General features: G+C 39.8%; 3 protein-coding genes across 3 annotated transcripts in view; 2 read left to right on the top strand and 1 right to left on the bottom strand.

Moving 5' to 3' along the window:
* Positions 1-16367, top strand: part of rassf4a (Ras association domain family member 4a) — a 144946-nt gene that overhangs the window by 63258 nt on the left and 65321 nt on the right. The gene's annotated exons all lie outside the window — the stretch shown is intronic.
* LOC307257564 (L-selectin-like) lies at positions 205-9659 on the bottom strand (the record flags this gene model as incomplete). Its single annotated transcript, XM_080036825.1, has 6 exons — positions 9574-9659; positions 7694-7785; positions 5695-5864; positions 4816-5035; positions 2651-2897; positions 205-223 (listed from the first exon to the last, which is right to left on the bottom strand). Exons 2-6 carry the CDS (start codon positions 7728-7730, stop codon positions 205-207), a joined length of 693 nt encoding a protein of 230 aa, XP_079892951.1. The 5' UTR covers positions 7731-7785; positions 9574-9659.
* Positions 13600-16367, top strand: part of paox (polyamine oxidase) — a 10792-nt gene continuing 8024 nt past the window's right edge. The window contains exon 1 of the mRNA XM_080037184.1: positions 13600-13789. Coding sequence (XP_079893310.1) covers positions 13636-13789 — 154 coding nt within the window. The 5' untranslated portion in view covers positions 13600-13635. The remainder of the gene's footprint in view (positions 13790-16367) is intronic.

Below are 16367 nucleotides of genomic sequence, written 5' to 3'. Positions count from 1 at the left end.
GCTTTCTCCAATGTCTTGGAATCTGAATGGTCTGCCACATTTATTTCTAACTTTGGTGAATTTGAGTATTTGGCGACGCCCACGCGGACATGCTGTGGCCCAACACGGAAGGTAGTTAGGAACTCAAGGATGAACATCTTCATGTCTCTGAAGTCATTGGACCCAATGCTTCCCGATTGATCGATCAGGAAGAATATGTCTGCTTCACCCGTTTGCAAGCAGCCTAGAAAAGCAAAACAAAAGTAGTAAAAGTTATTTCTAAAATGCATCAGTTGTACATTTCCTTTACATTACGTCGCTACACAGCAAACACTGGTCAATTCAAGATTTTTGGCTATTTTGCTTCGATAACATCTCTTCTGTCAGTATAAATAAAAGGTTGAAAGTGTACATAGTAGGTTTTTATTTGACTTTACCTTGTCTGTGAGCGTCAGTGTTTTTCTCCTACACAACCATCTCCTATACAGGTCCTTCTCATATAATTAGCATATTGTGATAAAGTTCAATATTTTCTGTAATGTACTGATAAACATTAGACTTTCATATATTTTAGATTCATTACACACAACTGAAGTAGTTCAAGCCTTTTATTGTTTTAATATTGATGATTTTGGCAAAAAAAGTAAAGAAAAACCAAAAATCCCTATCTCAAAAAATTAGCAAATTTCATCCAACCAATAAAATAAAAGTATTTTTAATACAAAAAAGTCAACCTTCAAATAATTATGTTCAGTTATGCACTCAATACTTGGTCGGGAATCCTTTCGCAGAAATGACTGCTTCAATGCGGCGTGGCATGGAGGCAATCAGCCTGTGGCACTGCTAAGGTGTTATGGAGGCCCAGGATGCTTCGATAGCGGCCTTAAGCTCATCCACAGTGTTGGGTCTGGTGTCTCTCAACTTCCTCTTCACAATATCCCACAGATTCTCTATGGGGTTCAGGTCAGGAGAGTTGGCAGGCCAATTGAGCACAGTAATACCATGGTCAGTAAACCATTTACCAGTGGTTTTGGCACTGTGAGCAGGTGCCAGGTCTTGTTGAAAAATGAAATCTTCATCTCCATAAAGCTTTTCAGCAGATGGAAGCATGAAGTGCTCCAAAATCTCCTGATAGCTAGCTGCATTGACCCTGCCTTTGATAAAACACAGTGGACCAACACCAGCAGCTGACATGGCACCCCAGACCATCACTGACTGTGGGTACTTGACACTGGACTTCAGGCATTTTGGCATTTCCTTCTCCCCGGTCTTCCTCCAGACTCTGGCACCTTGATTTCCGAATGACATGCAAAATTTGCTTTCATCCGAAAAAAGTACTTTGGACCACTGAGCAACAGTTCAGTGCTGCTTCTCTGTAGCCCAGGTCAGGCGCTTCTGCCGCTGTTTCTGGTTCAAAAGTGGCTTGACCTGGGGAATGCGGCACCTGTAGCCCATTTCCTGCACACGCCTGTGCACGGTGGCTCTGGATGTTTCTACTCCAGACTCAGTCCACTGCTTCCGCAGGTCCCCCAAGGTCTGGAATCGGCCCTTCTCCACAATCCTCCTCAGGGTCCGGTCACCTCTTCTGGTTGTGCAGTGTTTTCTGCCACACTTTTTCCTTCCCACTGAGGTGCCTTGATACAGCACTCTGGGAACAGCCTATTCGCTCAGAAATTTCTTTCTGTGTCTTACCCTCTTGCTTGAGGGTGTCAATGATGGCCTTCTGGACAGCAGTCAGGTCGGCAGTCTTACCCATGATTGCGGTTTTGAGTAATGAACCAGGCTGGGAGTTTTTAAAAGCCTCAGGAATCTTTTGCAGGTGTTTAGAGTTAATTAGTTGATTCAGATGATTAGGTTAAGAGCTCGTTTAGAGTACCTTTTCATGATATGCTAATTTTTTGAGATAGGAATTTGGGGTTTTCATGAGCTGTATGCCAAAATCATCAGTATTAAAACAACAAAAGACCTGAAATATTTCAGTTGGTGTGCAATGAATCTAAAATATATGAAAGTTCAATTATTATCATTACATTATGGAAAATAATCAACTTTATCACAATATGCTAATTATATGAGAAGGACCTGTATAAACATCTTTAATGGCCATGATGACATCTATAAATTAGAAACTTTTACCCCATTCACCTGCATTGTACCTAATTAAAAAAAAATTATTTGTATTGCAATTTAAATTTACTTATATTTATGATTACATTTGGTATTGATAATTTAGTTTGACGCTACCTATCGTAACAGAAAACTATTTTTCCTTATTTTTCATAGGCTATCAATATATGCTGGGGGAAATTTTGTGCATATTTTAATATTGGAGGGAATGTGCCCAAATGTTGTTATAAATACGGCCATGTTTGGTGTAACTAAGAGAATGGTATTTAGATCGTCCATGTTTTGCATATTTTCAGCACACACCTATCATCTGCAGCTGATAACCACTGCATTCTCCCAAAACATTTCAGGAAAACCATCCAGACTGCTCAAGAGTATTTTTAATTTGGGACATTTTGATGCTAAAATAAACCTAAATCTAAATGTTATTTGAATTAATGGGTTACCTTCGGTTAGACTGTAGCAAATGAATTGCCAGCCATGGTTACAGGGGTAGTCTACCCATATTCCAGAGTCGCCGAAGAATGCATACACACAATCATACCGGGCGTTGTTAGTAGGTCGACCCTGATACCAGAACCTAAATGAGGAATTACTTCCGTCCGTCCACTTCCAGGAGTCTCTGAAAAGGCCGATCCAGACTCCTGTTCCTGGAGGTACCAGCTCTTTCACCTTCTCGTTCTCTGCATTGTTTCTCACACTGACCAGGTCTGTGTATTTTGCTCTGCAGAAGCTCTGAGCCCCAGTCCACGACATACTGCTGCTGGTGAGGTGATATGTGACATTTGACCCTGAAAATAGACCACAGAGAGGCACTGTACAGTAGAGGGACCATGACATACAATTTGTTTAAAACATTTTTTCAACAGTCTTTCCAAATCAATAAGAAACAAAAACTCCCTTAAAATCTACACTCAGTACATGGTTACAGATAATTTTTCTCAATAAATTCAAAAATATTTATTTTGTAAAACTAAGGTGTTGTGTACAGAAACTGTATGAAAAGTGTTACACATACAGGTCCTTCTCATATAATTAGCATATTGTGATAAAGTTCAATATTTTCTGTAATGTACTGATAAACATTAGACTTTCATATATTTTAGATTCATTACACACAACTGAAGTAGTTCAAGCCTTTTATTGTTTTAATATTGATGATTTTGGCAAAAAAATTAAGAAAAACCAAAAATCCCTATCTCAAAGAATTGCATATTTCATCCGACCAATAAAAGAAAAGTGTTTTTAATTCAAAAAAGTCAACCTTCAAATAATTATGTTCAGTTATGCACTCAATACTTGGTTGGGAATCCTTTCGCAGAAATGACTGCTTCAGTGCGGCGTGGCATGGAGGCAATCAGCCTGTGGCACTGCTGAGGTGTTATGGAGGCCCAGGATGCTTCGATAGCGGCCTTAAGCTCATCCACAGTGTTGGGTCTGGTGTCTCTCAACTTCCTCTTCACAATATCCCACAGATTCTCTACGGGGCTCAGGTCAGGAGAGTTGGCAGGCCAATTGAGCACAGTAATACCATGGTCAGTAAACCATTTACCAGTGGTTTTGGCACTGTGAGCAGGTGCCAGGTCTTGTTGAAAAATTAAATCTTCATCTCCATAAAGCTTTTCAGCAGATGGAAGCATGAAGTGCTCCAAAATCTCCTGATAGCTAGCTGCATTGACCCTGCCTTTGATAAAACACAGTGGACCAACACCAGCAGCTGACATGGCACCCCAGACCATCACTGACTGTGGGTACTTGACACTGGACTTCAGGCATTTTGGCATTTCCTTCTCCCCAGTCTTCCTCCAGACTCTGGCACCTTGATTTCCAAATGACATGCAAAATTTGCTATCATCCGAAAAAAGTACTTTGGACCACTGAGCAACAGTTTTTCTGGTTCAAAAGTGGCTTGACCTGGGGAATGCGGCACCTGTAGCCCATTTCCTGCACACGCCTGTGCACGGTGGCTCTGGATGTTTCTACTCCAGACTCAGTCCACTGCTTCCGCAGGTCCCCCAAGGTCTGGAATCGGCCCTTCTCCACAATCCTCCTCAGGGTCCGGTCACCTCTTCTGGTTGTGCAGCGTTTTCTGCCACACTTTTTCCTTCCCACAGACTTCCCACTGAGGTGCCTTGATACAGCACTCTGGGAACAGGCTATTCGCTCAGAAATTTCTTTCTGTGTCTTACCCTCTTGCTTGAGGGTGTCAATGATGGCCTTCTGGACAGCAGTCAGGTCGGCAGTCTTACCCATGATTGCGGTTTTGAGTAATGAACCAGGCTGGGAGTTTTTAAAAGCCTCAGGAATCTTTTGCAGGTGTTTAGAGTTAATTAGTTGATTCAGATGATTAGGTTAAGAGCTCGTTTAGAGTACCTTTTCATGATATGCTAATTTTTTGAGATAGGAATTTGGGGTTTTCATGCGCTGTATGCCAAAATCATCAGTATTAAAACAACAAAAGACCTGAAATATTTCAGTTGGTGTGCAATGAATCTAAAATATATGAAAGTTCAATTATTATCATTACATTATGGAAAATAATCAACTTTATCACAATATGCTAATTATATGAGAAGGACCTGTATAATGTTAGTATGTTTCACTGATTAATACATCAAAGTCTAACGTGTCAAAGAGAAGCAGAGAAGTGGAGAAGTGGAAGATCAAGAAACTAAACTCTTGTTATATGGTGTGACTTCATATCCTCACCTCGGACATCACAGCAGACTGCCTTATAGTATGCGCTACATGGTGGGTCGCTCCATAGTCCATCATCCCCCATCAGTCCACAGTATGGTCCACTGGTATTGGTTGATTCTCCGGTCGGCCAGTTTCTAAACTCCATCTCTCCGTGTTTGTAGAAACTGCTGTCTGTCAGTGACCACATCCAGCTGTACATGTCAGTACGGTGCAGCCCTATCCAGACATACTGAAACAGTATTTGATTGTGTTACTTTAGCCTCAACTGTCATAGGAAGCTGAAATAGACACTTTTCGAGGACAAGAAACACTTGAGAAAAAAAAGGGACTGCAGCCTTAAAACTGTGCAGACAGACTAACTTTGTCTTCATCAAATGGACAAAGACACAAGGCATCATCAAATCAAAAGGACTCAGACATACCTTAAATCTACAAATACAAATTAAATACACATACACATTAAGTCAATACACATACTCATACATACATCTCTGTGATGTTGAGAAAGAAAAGGGAAGATAGAACAGCAAATGCAATAAACAGAATGAAGGTTTTAAGAAGTGATTTAAAAGAACTCACTGATTCAGGAAGCCTTATCTCCGTTTTTCGTATTCATTTGTACTTCTTTATTCATTTTCTCTAATCATAAGTTTTTTTTGTGAGTGGATAAAAGTGGATAATTTGAAACACTGATTTAAATGGAGCCAGTTTAAATGTAAGAGATCACAAGCTAAAACGTTTGTGAACCTGAAGGGGTTAAATGACATATTTTATCAACAAAAAGGTAAAGGACAAGTACGTCTAAATGTTACTGAAGTACAGTCTATCTACTTTAAGTTTACTCAAACATTTTTAAAAAATCTTTGAAATGTCAGAGAGTGAACTTACATGTCCCCCTATATGTGTCAGGTTGCTCAGGCTGTTCACATCCTCCATGTTGTCTATAGTTGCCAGGTCTGTGTAGTGTTCTCTGCAGTAACTCTGAGCTTCAGTCCAGGTCATCCATTCATTAACATAATGGTACGTACGTCCAGCATGTGACGAGACAGCACACAGCCCTGTAGAGACAGTGAATAATGATAAAATGGCAATGTCAATATTAAATAACGAAATAATAGTCTTGGCTTTAGGTCTCAGTGTGTTTAGGTTAGATTGGTCATTTGTTTGCCTTCATTAATTTCCAGTTTAATATAGTCAGTGGCTTTCTACATGTCCACGTTGATGCAGGTTGTTGGTTGAACAGGTGTTATAAAGTTTGAGCTTTTTACTTTTGAAGGTTTTATTGCACTCAGGCTACAATTGAGCAGAGTTAACGTCAACTGGGTAACTTTAATCTTTAGGTTATCTTTCATCACTCTTCCGTGGCTGTGACTGGAGCCCGACGGCGACTCCCTGTGTGTGTGTGTGTGTGTGTGTGTGTGTGTGTGTGTGTGTGTGTATGTGTGTGTGTGTGTGTGTGTGTGTGTGTGTGTGTGTGTGTGTGCATGTGTGTGTGTGTGTGTGTGTGTGTGCATGTCTGTCTGTGGTGTGTCTGCAGCGCTGGCTGATATACACACACACACACACACACATACACACACACACTGAGAAGGACAGAGAGATTCAGCAGAATAACTTATGTGTTATTTGTGATGTGAAATTAATAATTGCGTGTCTCCAGAACATATTATATTGAAATAATTGTCATAACTTTATTTAAATAAATATATGAAAAAAAAAGGTTTTTCGTTTAAAGTGTAACTGAACCCTTTTACTTGTTTTTTGAGATAGAAGCTGAATTAAATCACTATGTTGTTTAGGAACACATATATGCTGGTGTTGATATTGAAAAAAAATTGCAATATGTTAAATATCGTCAATTTAAGAAATGTTTTGTATTGTAAATCATTTTAGAACTTTACTAAGATTTGAAAAAAACTTTTTTCCATCGGGTTCGAAAAATGACGTACTACTGTACTTTTGGTACAGTAGTACGTCATCACGTCGCCGCAAAGCCGGTCACGCTCTTCACAGGTCCATGGCTGATCCATGAGCTACTACTGTTATACCATCCCTCCAAGGATGTTATTTCGGGGGTTAACACACTTCACTTCTATCGGCAGTGTGTCTGCATTATCTCACACTGTATAACACACACACACACACGGACCCGGACTTGTTCATTACTTCACTTGATTGACACACGCTACCGCTCGCTCGCTCGCTTGCACGCACACACACACACACACACACACACACACACACACTCGTCTCGGTCTCCTAACACTACGATAGAAACACCCGCCAACAATTTAGAATAAGAAAAGTCCTCCACCTCAGACGACCCATCTGTGTGGCATATGAGCTCACTGTGTAGCGACCGTGCCGTTAGACTTTGTGTCACTCGATATTTCAATGAAGTCATGTAATTCAGATCTTCCTGAGTGACAGCTACTAGCAGCTAGCCCCCTCCTTTACAGACACCGTGCGACCCCCTCCCTCCCGAAAGTCGGCCGGCTGATGTCGGAATGTTTAAAAACAAAGGTTCTCAAACGGAATTCAGAATCCATGGTCTGAAAGCATTTTTCAAAATCGTGCAGTAGCTCAAACAGGGGGTTCAGTTACCCTTTAATGATTTTTCCTAAATGGTTAAGATTTACTAACCAGTTACATGTGTACACCTACTGTCAAATACTGTTGAAAGTTGTTTTTGTGACCTGCTGTTACTGTCTTGGCTGGGAAAGCACTTCCAATAAGGATGTCTTGAAAGTATAATAATTATTATAATATATACAACAAAAACAAATACTAATGAATATGATATTTCTAAGTATTTTACATCTACATGTATAGTGTTCGTCTCACAATACATTATAGTAAAACATTTATAAATATATAAAACACTTACCTGAAGCCAGGACGATGCTCAGAAGAACCGTTTCCATCGTTGTCTGTTCCCCGTCTGCCCTCTGTTAGTCTGTGACTGTCGATATGAAGCTGCTGGGATGACTCAAAGAGATATACATCAACCTCTTCACTGCACATTCAAACTGTATGCAAAGTGATTATGGGACTTAACTGTTTATCTTACACTGTACTGAACAGACTATAAGGTCAAGAATGAGCCCTAATAAAATGTACATTTTATTTTTTGATAACTTGTTATGGTTGATATAATAATAATAATTGAGTTTCCTAATGGAGCATAGACACATAAAGCCATAGAAAATAAGAACATCTGAAATGAATTCCCATCAGCAGTATGTAAAAACATTTAAATCAACTCCACTTCTACCAGCTGCAGCATAAAAGTAATGAACACATTAATGCATTTATGAATATAATATAATATTATTGGTGGTCATTCTCTACAGTTAACACAAGATTCAATCTAGTCACTGCTGAGGAGCCAAATGCAGAGCTCATGTAATGTCAGTATGTGTTAAAAGTCCCTCTCCCCCTAAAGGTTATCAGAGGTTATTACATAGAGTCAAAGGGGGAAGGAAGGTATTAGGGGTGTGAACGTTTACAAAAATGTCTAAATCTAAAAGGTGACACGACTGCACTTTCATATGGGGGGGTGGGGGTGCTCATTGTCATAGTAACTCCCATCTCTTGCGCGCGCACGCATACACACACACACGTTGTCTGCCTGTCATTATCACCTTGACAGAGTAGATTAACAGCCTATCTTTCTACAGGTTTAAGCAGGTTAACAGGAGTATAGATAAAGTTTGGGCTTTTTACTTTTGAACTTAAGAGCATTCTTCACGTCAACCGAGTTCAATATTCATTTTATCTTTTCATCTCTCTGCCGTGGCTGTGACTGGGTGCACTAATGTGCGTGTTGCGTGTCCGCAGTGCTGGCTGACACACACACACACACACACACATACATACACAGAGAGCGCGGGGCAGCCGGACTCTGCTGACTAGCTTTTTATCTTTATTCAAATAGTTTGTGTAATTTTAGATTTTAAATTAATTAATGCATGTTTCCAGAACACATTGAAGTCATTTTCAAAACTAAAGAAAGAAGAAGGAAAAAAAAAAGAAAAAGGCAGCGTTTATTGATATTATGATTTAATAACCGGTTACATGCGTACACGTGCCTACTAGGGGTGTGCAGTGTGCACACACACACACACACACACGTTCGTCTGCCTGTCATTATCACCTTAATTTCTACCTTGACAGAGTAGATTAACAGCCTGTCTTTCTACAAGTTTAAGCAGGTTAACAGGAGTATAGATAAAGTACTTTTGAAGGTTTTATTGTACTTACGAGCATTGTTCACGTCGACTGAGTTACATCAATATTCATTTTATCTTTTCATCTCTCTGCCGTGGCTGTGACTGGGTGCACTAATGTGCGTGTTGCGTGTCTGCAGTGCTGGGTGACACACACACACACACACACACACACACACACACACACACACACAGAGAGAGAGAGAGAGCGCGGGGCAGCCGGATTCTGCTGACTAGCTTTTTATCTTTATTCAAATAGTTTGTGTAATTTCAGATTTTAAATTAATTAATGTGTGTTTCTAGAACACATTGAAGTCATTTTCAAAACTAAAAAACTAAAAAAAAGAAGAAGGAAAAAAAAAGGCAGCGTTTATTGATTTTATGACTTAATAACCGGTTACATGCGTACACGTGCACACCCCTAGTAGGTAAACCCCGACCTAGGACTCCTGACCTGATACCTCCATTACTAGTCCCTCTCTAGGGGCAAAGATAAGCAGCTCTAACAGTTTAAATTATAGAAAACAAGGGGACTTACCGAAGCGTTGTTGGAGAAGCCTTGGTGAAGTGGATGGAAAATCGAAGTAGGGGAAAAATTCTTAGAAATAGTCTTTCAATAGATCAGGTGATCTACTTTGTTTAAATGACCGAAATCTCAAACAGAGCAAAAGCCTTGAAGAGTATCCTCGCCTCTCTCTCTCTCCTGTCTGTCGCTGTTGGTCCGAACATGTCAAAGTGAATATCACCTGTTACTCCTCCAGTATATAGTGGATATTTGGGGATTGACACCCTGCCTTCGCACGAGGCATATTTCCATATTCATATTTTAGTTTGAAACAACATTTGCATACCAGGAAAGGTTATGTGCAAAGCGTAACATTTCCTTCTGCTATGGACACAGTGAACCTGTCTGCAGCTCATTACTGTCCTGTCACATGCAGAGAATTTGCATGTTTCCAAAACAGTCTTCCTAGAAATTAAGGCAAGAACCGGTAAATTTTTGCTATTTTTGTCAATTTTGCTATTTTTTTCTCCTTACATACTAGTAAATAAATCAAGTTTGGTTAATTCACCGAAATCTCAAACAGAGGAAAAGCATTAACGGGTATTCTCTCTCTCTCTCTCTCTCTCTCTCTCTCTCTCTCTCTCTTTCTCTCTCTCTCTCTCTCTCCCTGTTTTTTCTTTAAACAACATGTTTGAGCTAATATGCAAAGACCGCAACTTCCCGTTTCCACAGAAAGCTACATTGGGACTATCAGCCCCTCGTGTCATTCAGGTGCACAGTCCTCCTTTGCATGTTGCATGTAGGAACACTAAGCCTTATAATTCTAAACCCAAAATATACTTCCTTTTAACTACGGGCACGCGTGTGCATGACGTCACCAGGCGTAACCAGCATCAGTTTGAATTGTTGGTTGTGCACGTCCTCAAATATTACCATAAAGGATGCAGATCCTGTTCCCTTTCCAGCCCTATTAACTGTTCCAGCCCTGTTTTCCCTATTTTTTAAATATATGATTTAATTTAAAAAATAAACACGAGACGGTAACAAATGAATTGAACAACATTTGGTGCCTTTTTTTAAATAAGACACTATTCTTATACGTATTTCTCCTCTGGAAGTCAATAAAGGCTTATAATAATAATAATAATAATAATAATAATAATAATAATAATAATAATAATAATAATAATAATAATAATAATAATAATAATAATAATAATAATAATAATAATAATACATTTTATTTGTAGTGCACTTTATATTGCTAGAATCTCAAAGTGCTACAGAGTAAAAGTAGCACTTTGAGAAAAAATCAATGAGAATAAAAGCATTCTATCTATTTGTTCAAGCTCTAAATATATTTTTAGGTATAGTAATAATTATTTCAAGAATGATTTTATAGTTTGACGGTAACTCCTGGCCCCCGTTAGAGAGAGAGAGAGAGTGTGTGTGTGTGTGTGTGTGTGTGTGTGTGTGTGTGTGTGTGTGTGTGTGTGTGTGTGTGTGTGTGTGTGTGTGTGTGTGTGTGTGTGTGTGTGTGTGTGTGTGTGTCTTACTGAGAGTCAGCTGCAGCTCCATCAGCTCCTCCCTCCCATGTCCCTCCTCTTCTGATTGGCTCCTCACTGTCTGACTCCATCTCTTTCTAAAAAAATATTTCCATATGCATCACTCACACACACACACACACACACACACACACACACACACACACACACACACACACACACACACACACACACACACACACACACACACACACACACACACACACACACACACACACAGAAACACACACACACACACACACACACACAAACAAACACAGAAACAATGAGAAACATGTAGTCACGCAGGTTCACGGGGGTCAACCCACTATCTTCATTTACATGCAGGAATCTGGTTTAATCCTAAACTTTGTATTGACAAATAACCCTTATTTTGGAAACTGTGCTTTCAAAAAGGAATCAAGGTGTTAGGTGATCTGTATGATGAGGGAATGATGACATAACAACTGGCATCGCATATTGGACTATAACACGGTGATGTTGTTAGCTATGTTGGGCCACCTTTGTTTATATAACCTTTGTTTACATACCAGTTTACAGAGCCTGTATATTCAAACCAGATTTAATTTTTTCATGGTGCACACAGTATGGACAGGTAGTGGATCATGAGGAGATATTCACTGATTTTGACAGAAAGGGATTTTGACAACAAGCGTTCTCCAGAATCACTAACTCCACCTTTAACTCATAACTTGTAGCCTACAGCTCAAAACTATCACAATATAGCAACATCAACGCCACTTTAACACAGGGCAACTTCAGTCAGCGAAGAAACTCACTCTCACTCTCACTCTCGCACACACACACACACACACACACACACACACACACACACACTGTCACCTTTGACATATTTTCAAGTGCAACATCGACGGACGTGACAACACGCGCTATGCTACACCGTTAGGAAGCATTGTTAGCTGTGGCTAGTTAGCACATCATATCTCACTTTAACTGAAATAGTAGAACTACACTTAAACTTATTTTTCACATGGAGACTCACCAAGGGAATCGCTTCACAGTGCGGGCTCCACGGGACTAGAAGGAAAATATTTTTTCTGACGTAGCTAGCTAGCTAAAAACTCATCTAATAAACGTAGCAGGTCCTTCACACGTTTTCACAGTCTCAAAAATCACTAATATCATCTAAATATCAAGTTCTGTATTCTAAATCAACATTAGAATCTTTTAAAATTAGCTTCGTTTACACAGAGAGGTTTGACTCAGCCACTGTGACTTTTTAAAAGTCCCGAAAAGAGCAATTCTCCGTAGCTCTCGCGGGTAGACGGTAAAAGAAGGCGGGTCTAACTCCTGATTGGCTGGCTAACTAGGCCAACTGATATGTCATTTTACTGTGATTGACAGGTGATTTAACGAATCAAGCAATATCATATAGATTTATTTATTTATTTATATAGATACGTATAGAATAGAGATTAAAGGGGTAGTTCAGGATTTTAGACATAGGGCCTTATTCCCAAGTTAGCCTTGGTGTTCTTTATCAGTGGAGACAGTTTTCAACACATTTAATTCAGTCCTTCTAATTGCAGAGTGCGCTCGTGCTAAGCTAGCGCACGGCATCGGGGGGATACCTAGCCTGCTACTAAAACAGTCTTACCCACTCCACAGTACACCCGAGGCCAATCAATTATAACGCCAGACTATCGATGTAAATGTCTGTGTTGATAGAATAATTTTAGAAATAAAACCAACCTCGCATCGCATGAATTATCGCATTTTGAGGGACTACTTTCTTAGCAGCAGCGGACTTTTACTTTGCTGTGTAACCGAATCACTACAGCAGAAAGTAAACAGAGCAGCGTGGGACAGAAACTGAAACTGCACTGCCTCCAGTCTACCGTCATTCTGTCCTGGTTCTCTGCTGCAGCTCCAGCGGGGGCTGTCTCTACAGACGCTCTTTCTCTTTCTGCCCTTTGAGCATCCCTCTCAATTCTTCATCAGTGTATTCCGGCTCGTACAGGTACGGTTCGTTGGATACAACAAATTCCTCATAATCGTCTTCAAAAGCAGACGCATTGCTAAGTCCTCCAAACGTGGCCATATCTTGTTTATTGCATAGGCTAATACAACTCCTTTGTGCACTGTACTCTGCGTCTGTAAGACAGCAGCAGGTAAACAAACTATTATAGAGCCTGTAACCTAGGTATTAGTCCGCCGCTGCCGCAGCCTACAAGGAATAAAGTCCCTCAAAATGCAATATGTGAGGTTGGTTTTATTATCTATTCTATTCTATTCTATTCTATTCTATTCTATTCTATTCTATTCTATTCTATTCTATTTTTATTTTATTTTATTTGTTTTACCTGTGGATGGCAGCAATGTACCGAAAAGACGTACAGTCTGCCGGAAATCAAAAGAAGAAGAAGAAGACGTTTGCTCAACCTTTATTTTGAAAATCTTAACCGGATTTTCTTTTTCTTCTAACGGTTCTTGAGGAACTATGATGAGACGTACTTCCGTGTTGCCAGTTTTAATAACAAACGCATATTACAGTGGTGCCAGCCGAGCCATGTCCACCAACGTTAACGCTAATATAGTGATAGTAGGGAGCGGGATTTCAGGAATAGCGGCCGCCCAAAGGCTCGTCAAAGCCGGGTTTCAGAATGTGAAGATACTGGAGGCGACTTCCAGAAGCGGAGGAAGGATAAAAACAGGCAGACTGGGTGAGTGGCAGTGTGTAGCAAGCAACCTCAGGCTATACAGTCAGGTGGCAAGTCAAGTCCAACTTTATTGTCAATATTGAGTTGACAATGCAAATACATCAAAAAACACAACAACTGATAAAGAGAAAAAAAAAAGCAATTGAAACATTTACACAGATGTGTAGAATGGCGACAGTTACAGGTAGAGCAACTTGCAACGTTAAACTGTTACAGCAAATCGTAAAAACCTGATAGGCTATTTTATTGTGGAGAATCAAAGGTCAACAACTCTTCTACACTCACTGTTGTCTCGCTCTGCCAGCTTTAAACAGCCGTGTAGTGCAATAGGCCCATTGTAGCTGTACACTATAGGCCGGGGGTCACTAACAGGCGGACCGCGGTCCGGGTCCGGACCCAGACGCCGTCCTATACGGACCCGGACCTGTAGTCAATAAATTATTTAAATTAAAAATTTTGACGGGGCGCTTCTATTTTGACCGGCGCAGCTTTTCTAGACTTTACGGTACTGGTTTAGCGAATCAGGAAATCCACCGACCAATTGCATTCGAGTTAAGCCATCCTGCCTCCTGCTACTCAGCCAATCGAATCCGTGCATTCCCGGCTCAGGCTGGCTCACCGACAAAGAGACAGTGAACCGGAGACAGAAAAATAACTACAAATGGCGCTCTCTAAGAAGAGAAAAGTAGACAGCGAAAACAGAGCCTTCAATCCAGAATGGACAGACTCATTCATGTTCATTCTTCCAACTGGAAACACAAAACCAGTCCGTCTCATGAACATAATTAAAAGTAAATATCGATCCAGGCTCACCAATGAGCACCTGCACATGTGCATGAGAATGGCCCTGACAGAAAGTGGGGGAGTGGGATAAAAGAGGGAAAGAAAGAGAAGCTAAAACTGTTCAATTGTAATGGTGTTGAGCAGGCCCGGTTCTACGGGGGTGCATAAACATGCATTGCACCCTCAATTGAAATGTTAGTTCTGTTCTGCATCCTCAATTAGGGAAAGAGGGCGGACTGAATTGTTTTATAAATATACTTTAAAAATATATATGTAATTGCTGTAGTTTTTGCTAAGGTGCTACTCTCTCTCGCTTTCTCTCTCGCTCGCCCGCTCGCTCACCGGCTCCGTGTGTCAGCGAGCGGTTGAGCGAGTTAACGAGCGATCAACAGCTGAGTTTTTTCCCCTTTTGTAAGACTGGTGAAAACCGGTCAAGGTACAATCATGTGGACTCTCTATTACCCTGATGTAGACCTATGTGTGAATGACACAGACATAAGATTGACATGCATCATCACCAATCGCCAGCAGCACTGCCCACAACAGCAACAAAACAAAAAAAAACATTTTGTATGTAGTTTCAATTATCTATATTTTAAGTGTTACATATTCTTAGTAATGGCAGAATTTTATAAATAAAGGTTAATTTTTTAGCAAGATATTTGGATAGTAGCCCCACTAACATTAGCGAAAGCTAGTGGTCATCCGTCCCTCAGTCCAGTTGTTAAGCATCTGGCTGCTAGCAAGTTATGTTGTTTTGTTAATTTTTCTATTCATCTTAACTATATTAAATGTTGACTTTTTCTTTTATTCTTTTCCCCAGAATGCTCCGATTACATTTTAAAATCACAAAAAAAATTCGGGGGGAGGGGGATACCCCCAGACCCCCCTACAGGGGTTTAGTTTCTGACAGTTTTCTTCAGAGCTTTTCAAAATCGCAAAATAAAAATCCAGTATTAGACAAAATGGGAGATTACTATGTTAAACAAACATAGTAGGTATAGTGAAGTTTAGAAATTATACATTGAAATATTTCTCAAATTGCATAATTAATTTTTCTTTGCACCCCTTCTAATCTCAGATGCACCCCGAGTCATTATGTTCTGCAACCAAGCCTGGTGTTGAGATATATATATTTTTTAAATTGGTTGAAACTGTTAAAACATTCACAAAGACAAAGGGGACACTGAAGTTGCTGCTATACTTTATTTTATTTTTCAAAAATTAATTATATATTTTATCTTTATTTTAAGATTATTATTATATTTATTTTCACCATTTTATTTTTAAATGCAGCCCTTCTTTTCTATGAAGAGATTAGTTTCAGTTGAGTCAGTTGAACCTCCTTAAATAATACATATATCTTCAGTATTGTATGTTTTTGAATTGTTCTTCCTATATTGATTACATGCAGACGTTGATACAACTACAAGGCTACTTCACTATCACACTGAATCATAACGCAAGTTAGACATTATGATGTTTCGGACCTTTGCTTGAGGACATTTTCTCTAACTGGACCTATTTGAATTTTAGTTGAATACCCCTGCTATAGGCTCTTATACAGTGTCGTTGAAGCTACTTTTCAGTCCCTTTAACAAACATACCAATGACTTCACACTGGAAGAAGTTGAACTAGAGCTAATTTTATAATTGGCCCCATGGAACATTCCAACATTTTGAGATGCCGGATTTTTGATTTTCACGAGCTGCAAGCCTGAAATGAGAAGTCAAACAAAAAAAAATGCCTGAAATATATTAGTATAGCCTATGTCTAATACATGGGGTGAAGCAGCGT

The sequence above is a fragment of the Ammodytes marinus genome (genome assembly GCF_949987685.1).
Source record: "Ammodytes marinus genome assembly, chromosome: 11".
NCBI lineage: Eukaryota > Metazoa > Chordata > Actinopteri > Uranoscopiformes > Ammodytidae > Ammodytes > Ammodytes marinus.
The sequence above is the reverse complement of the archived record's forward strand: the minus strand, read 5'-3'. Positions and strand labels throughout refer to the sequence as shown.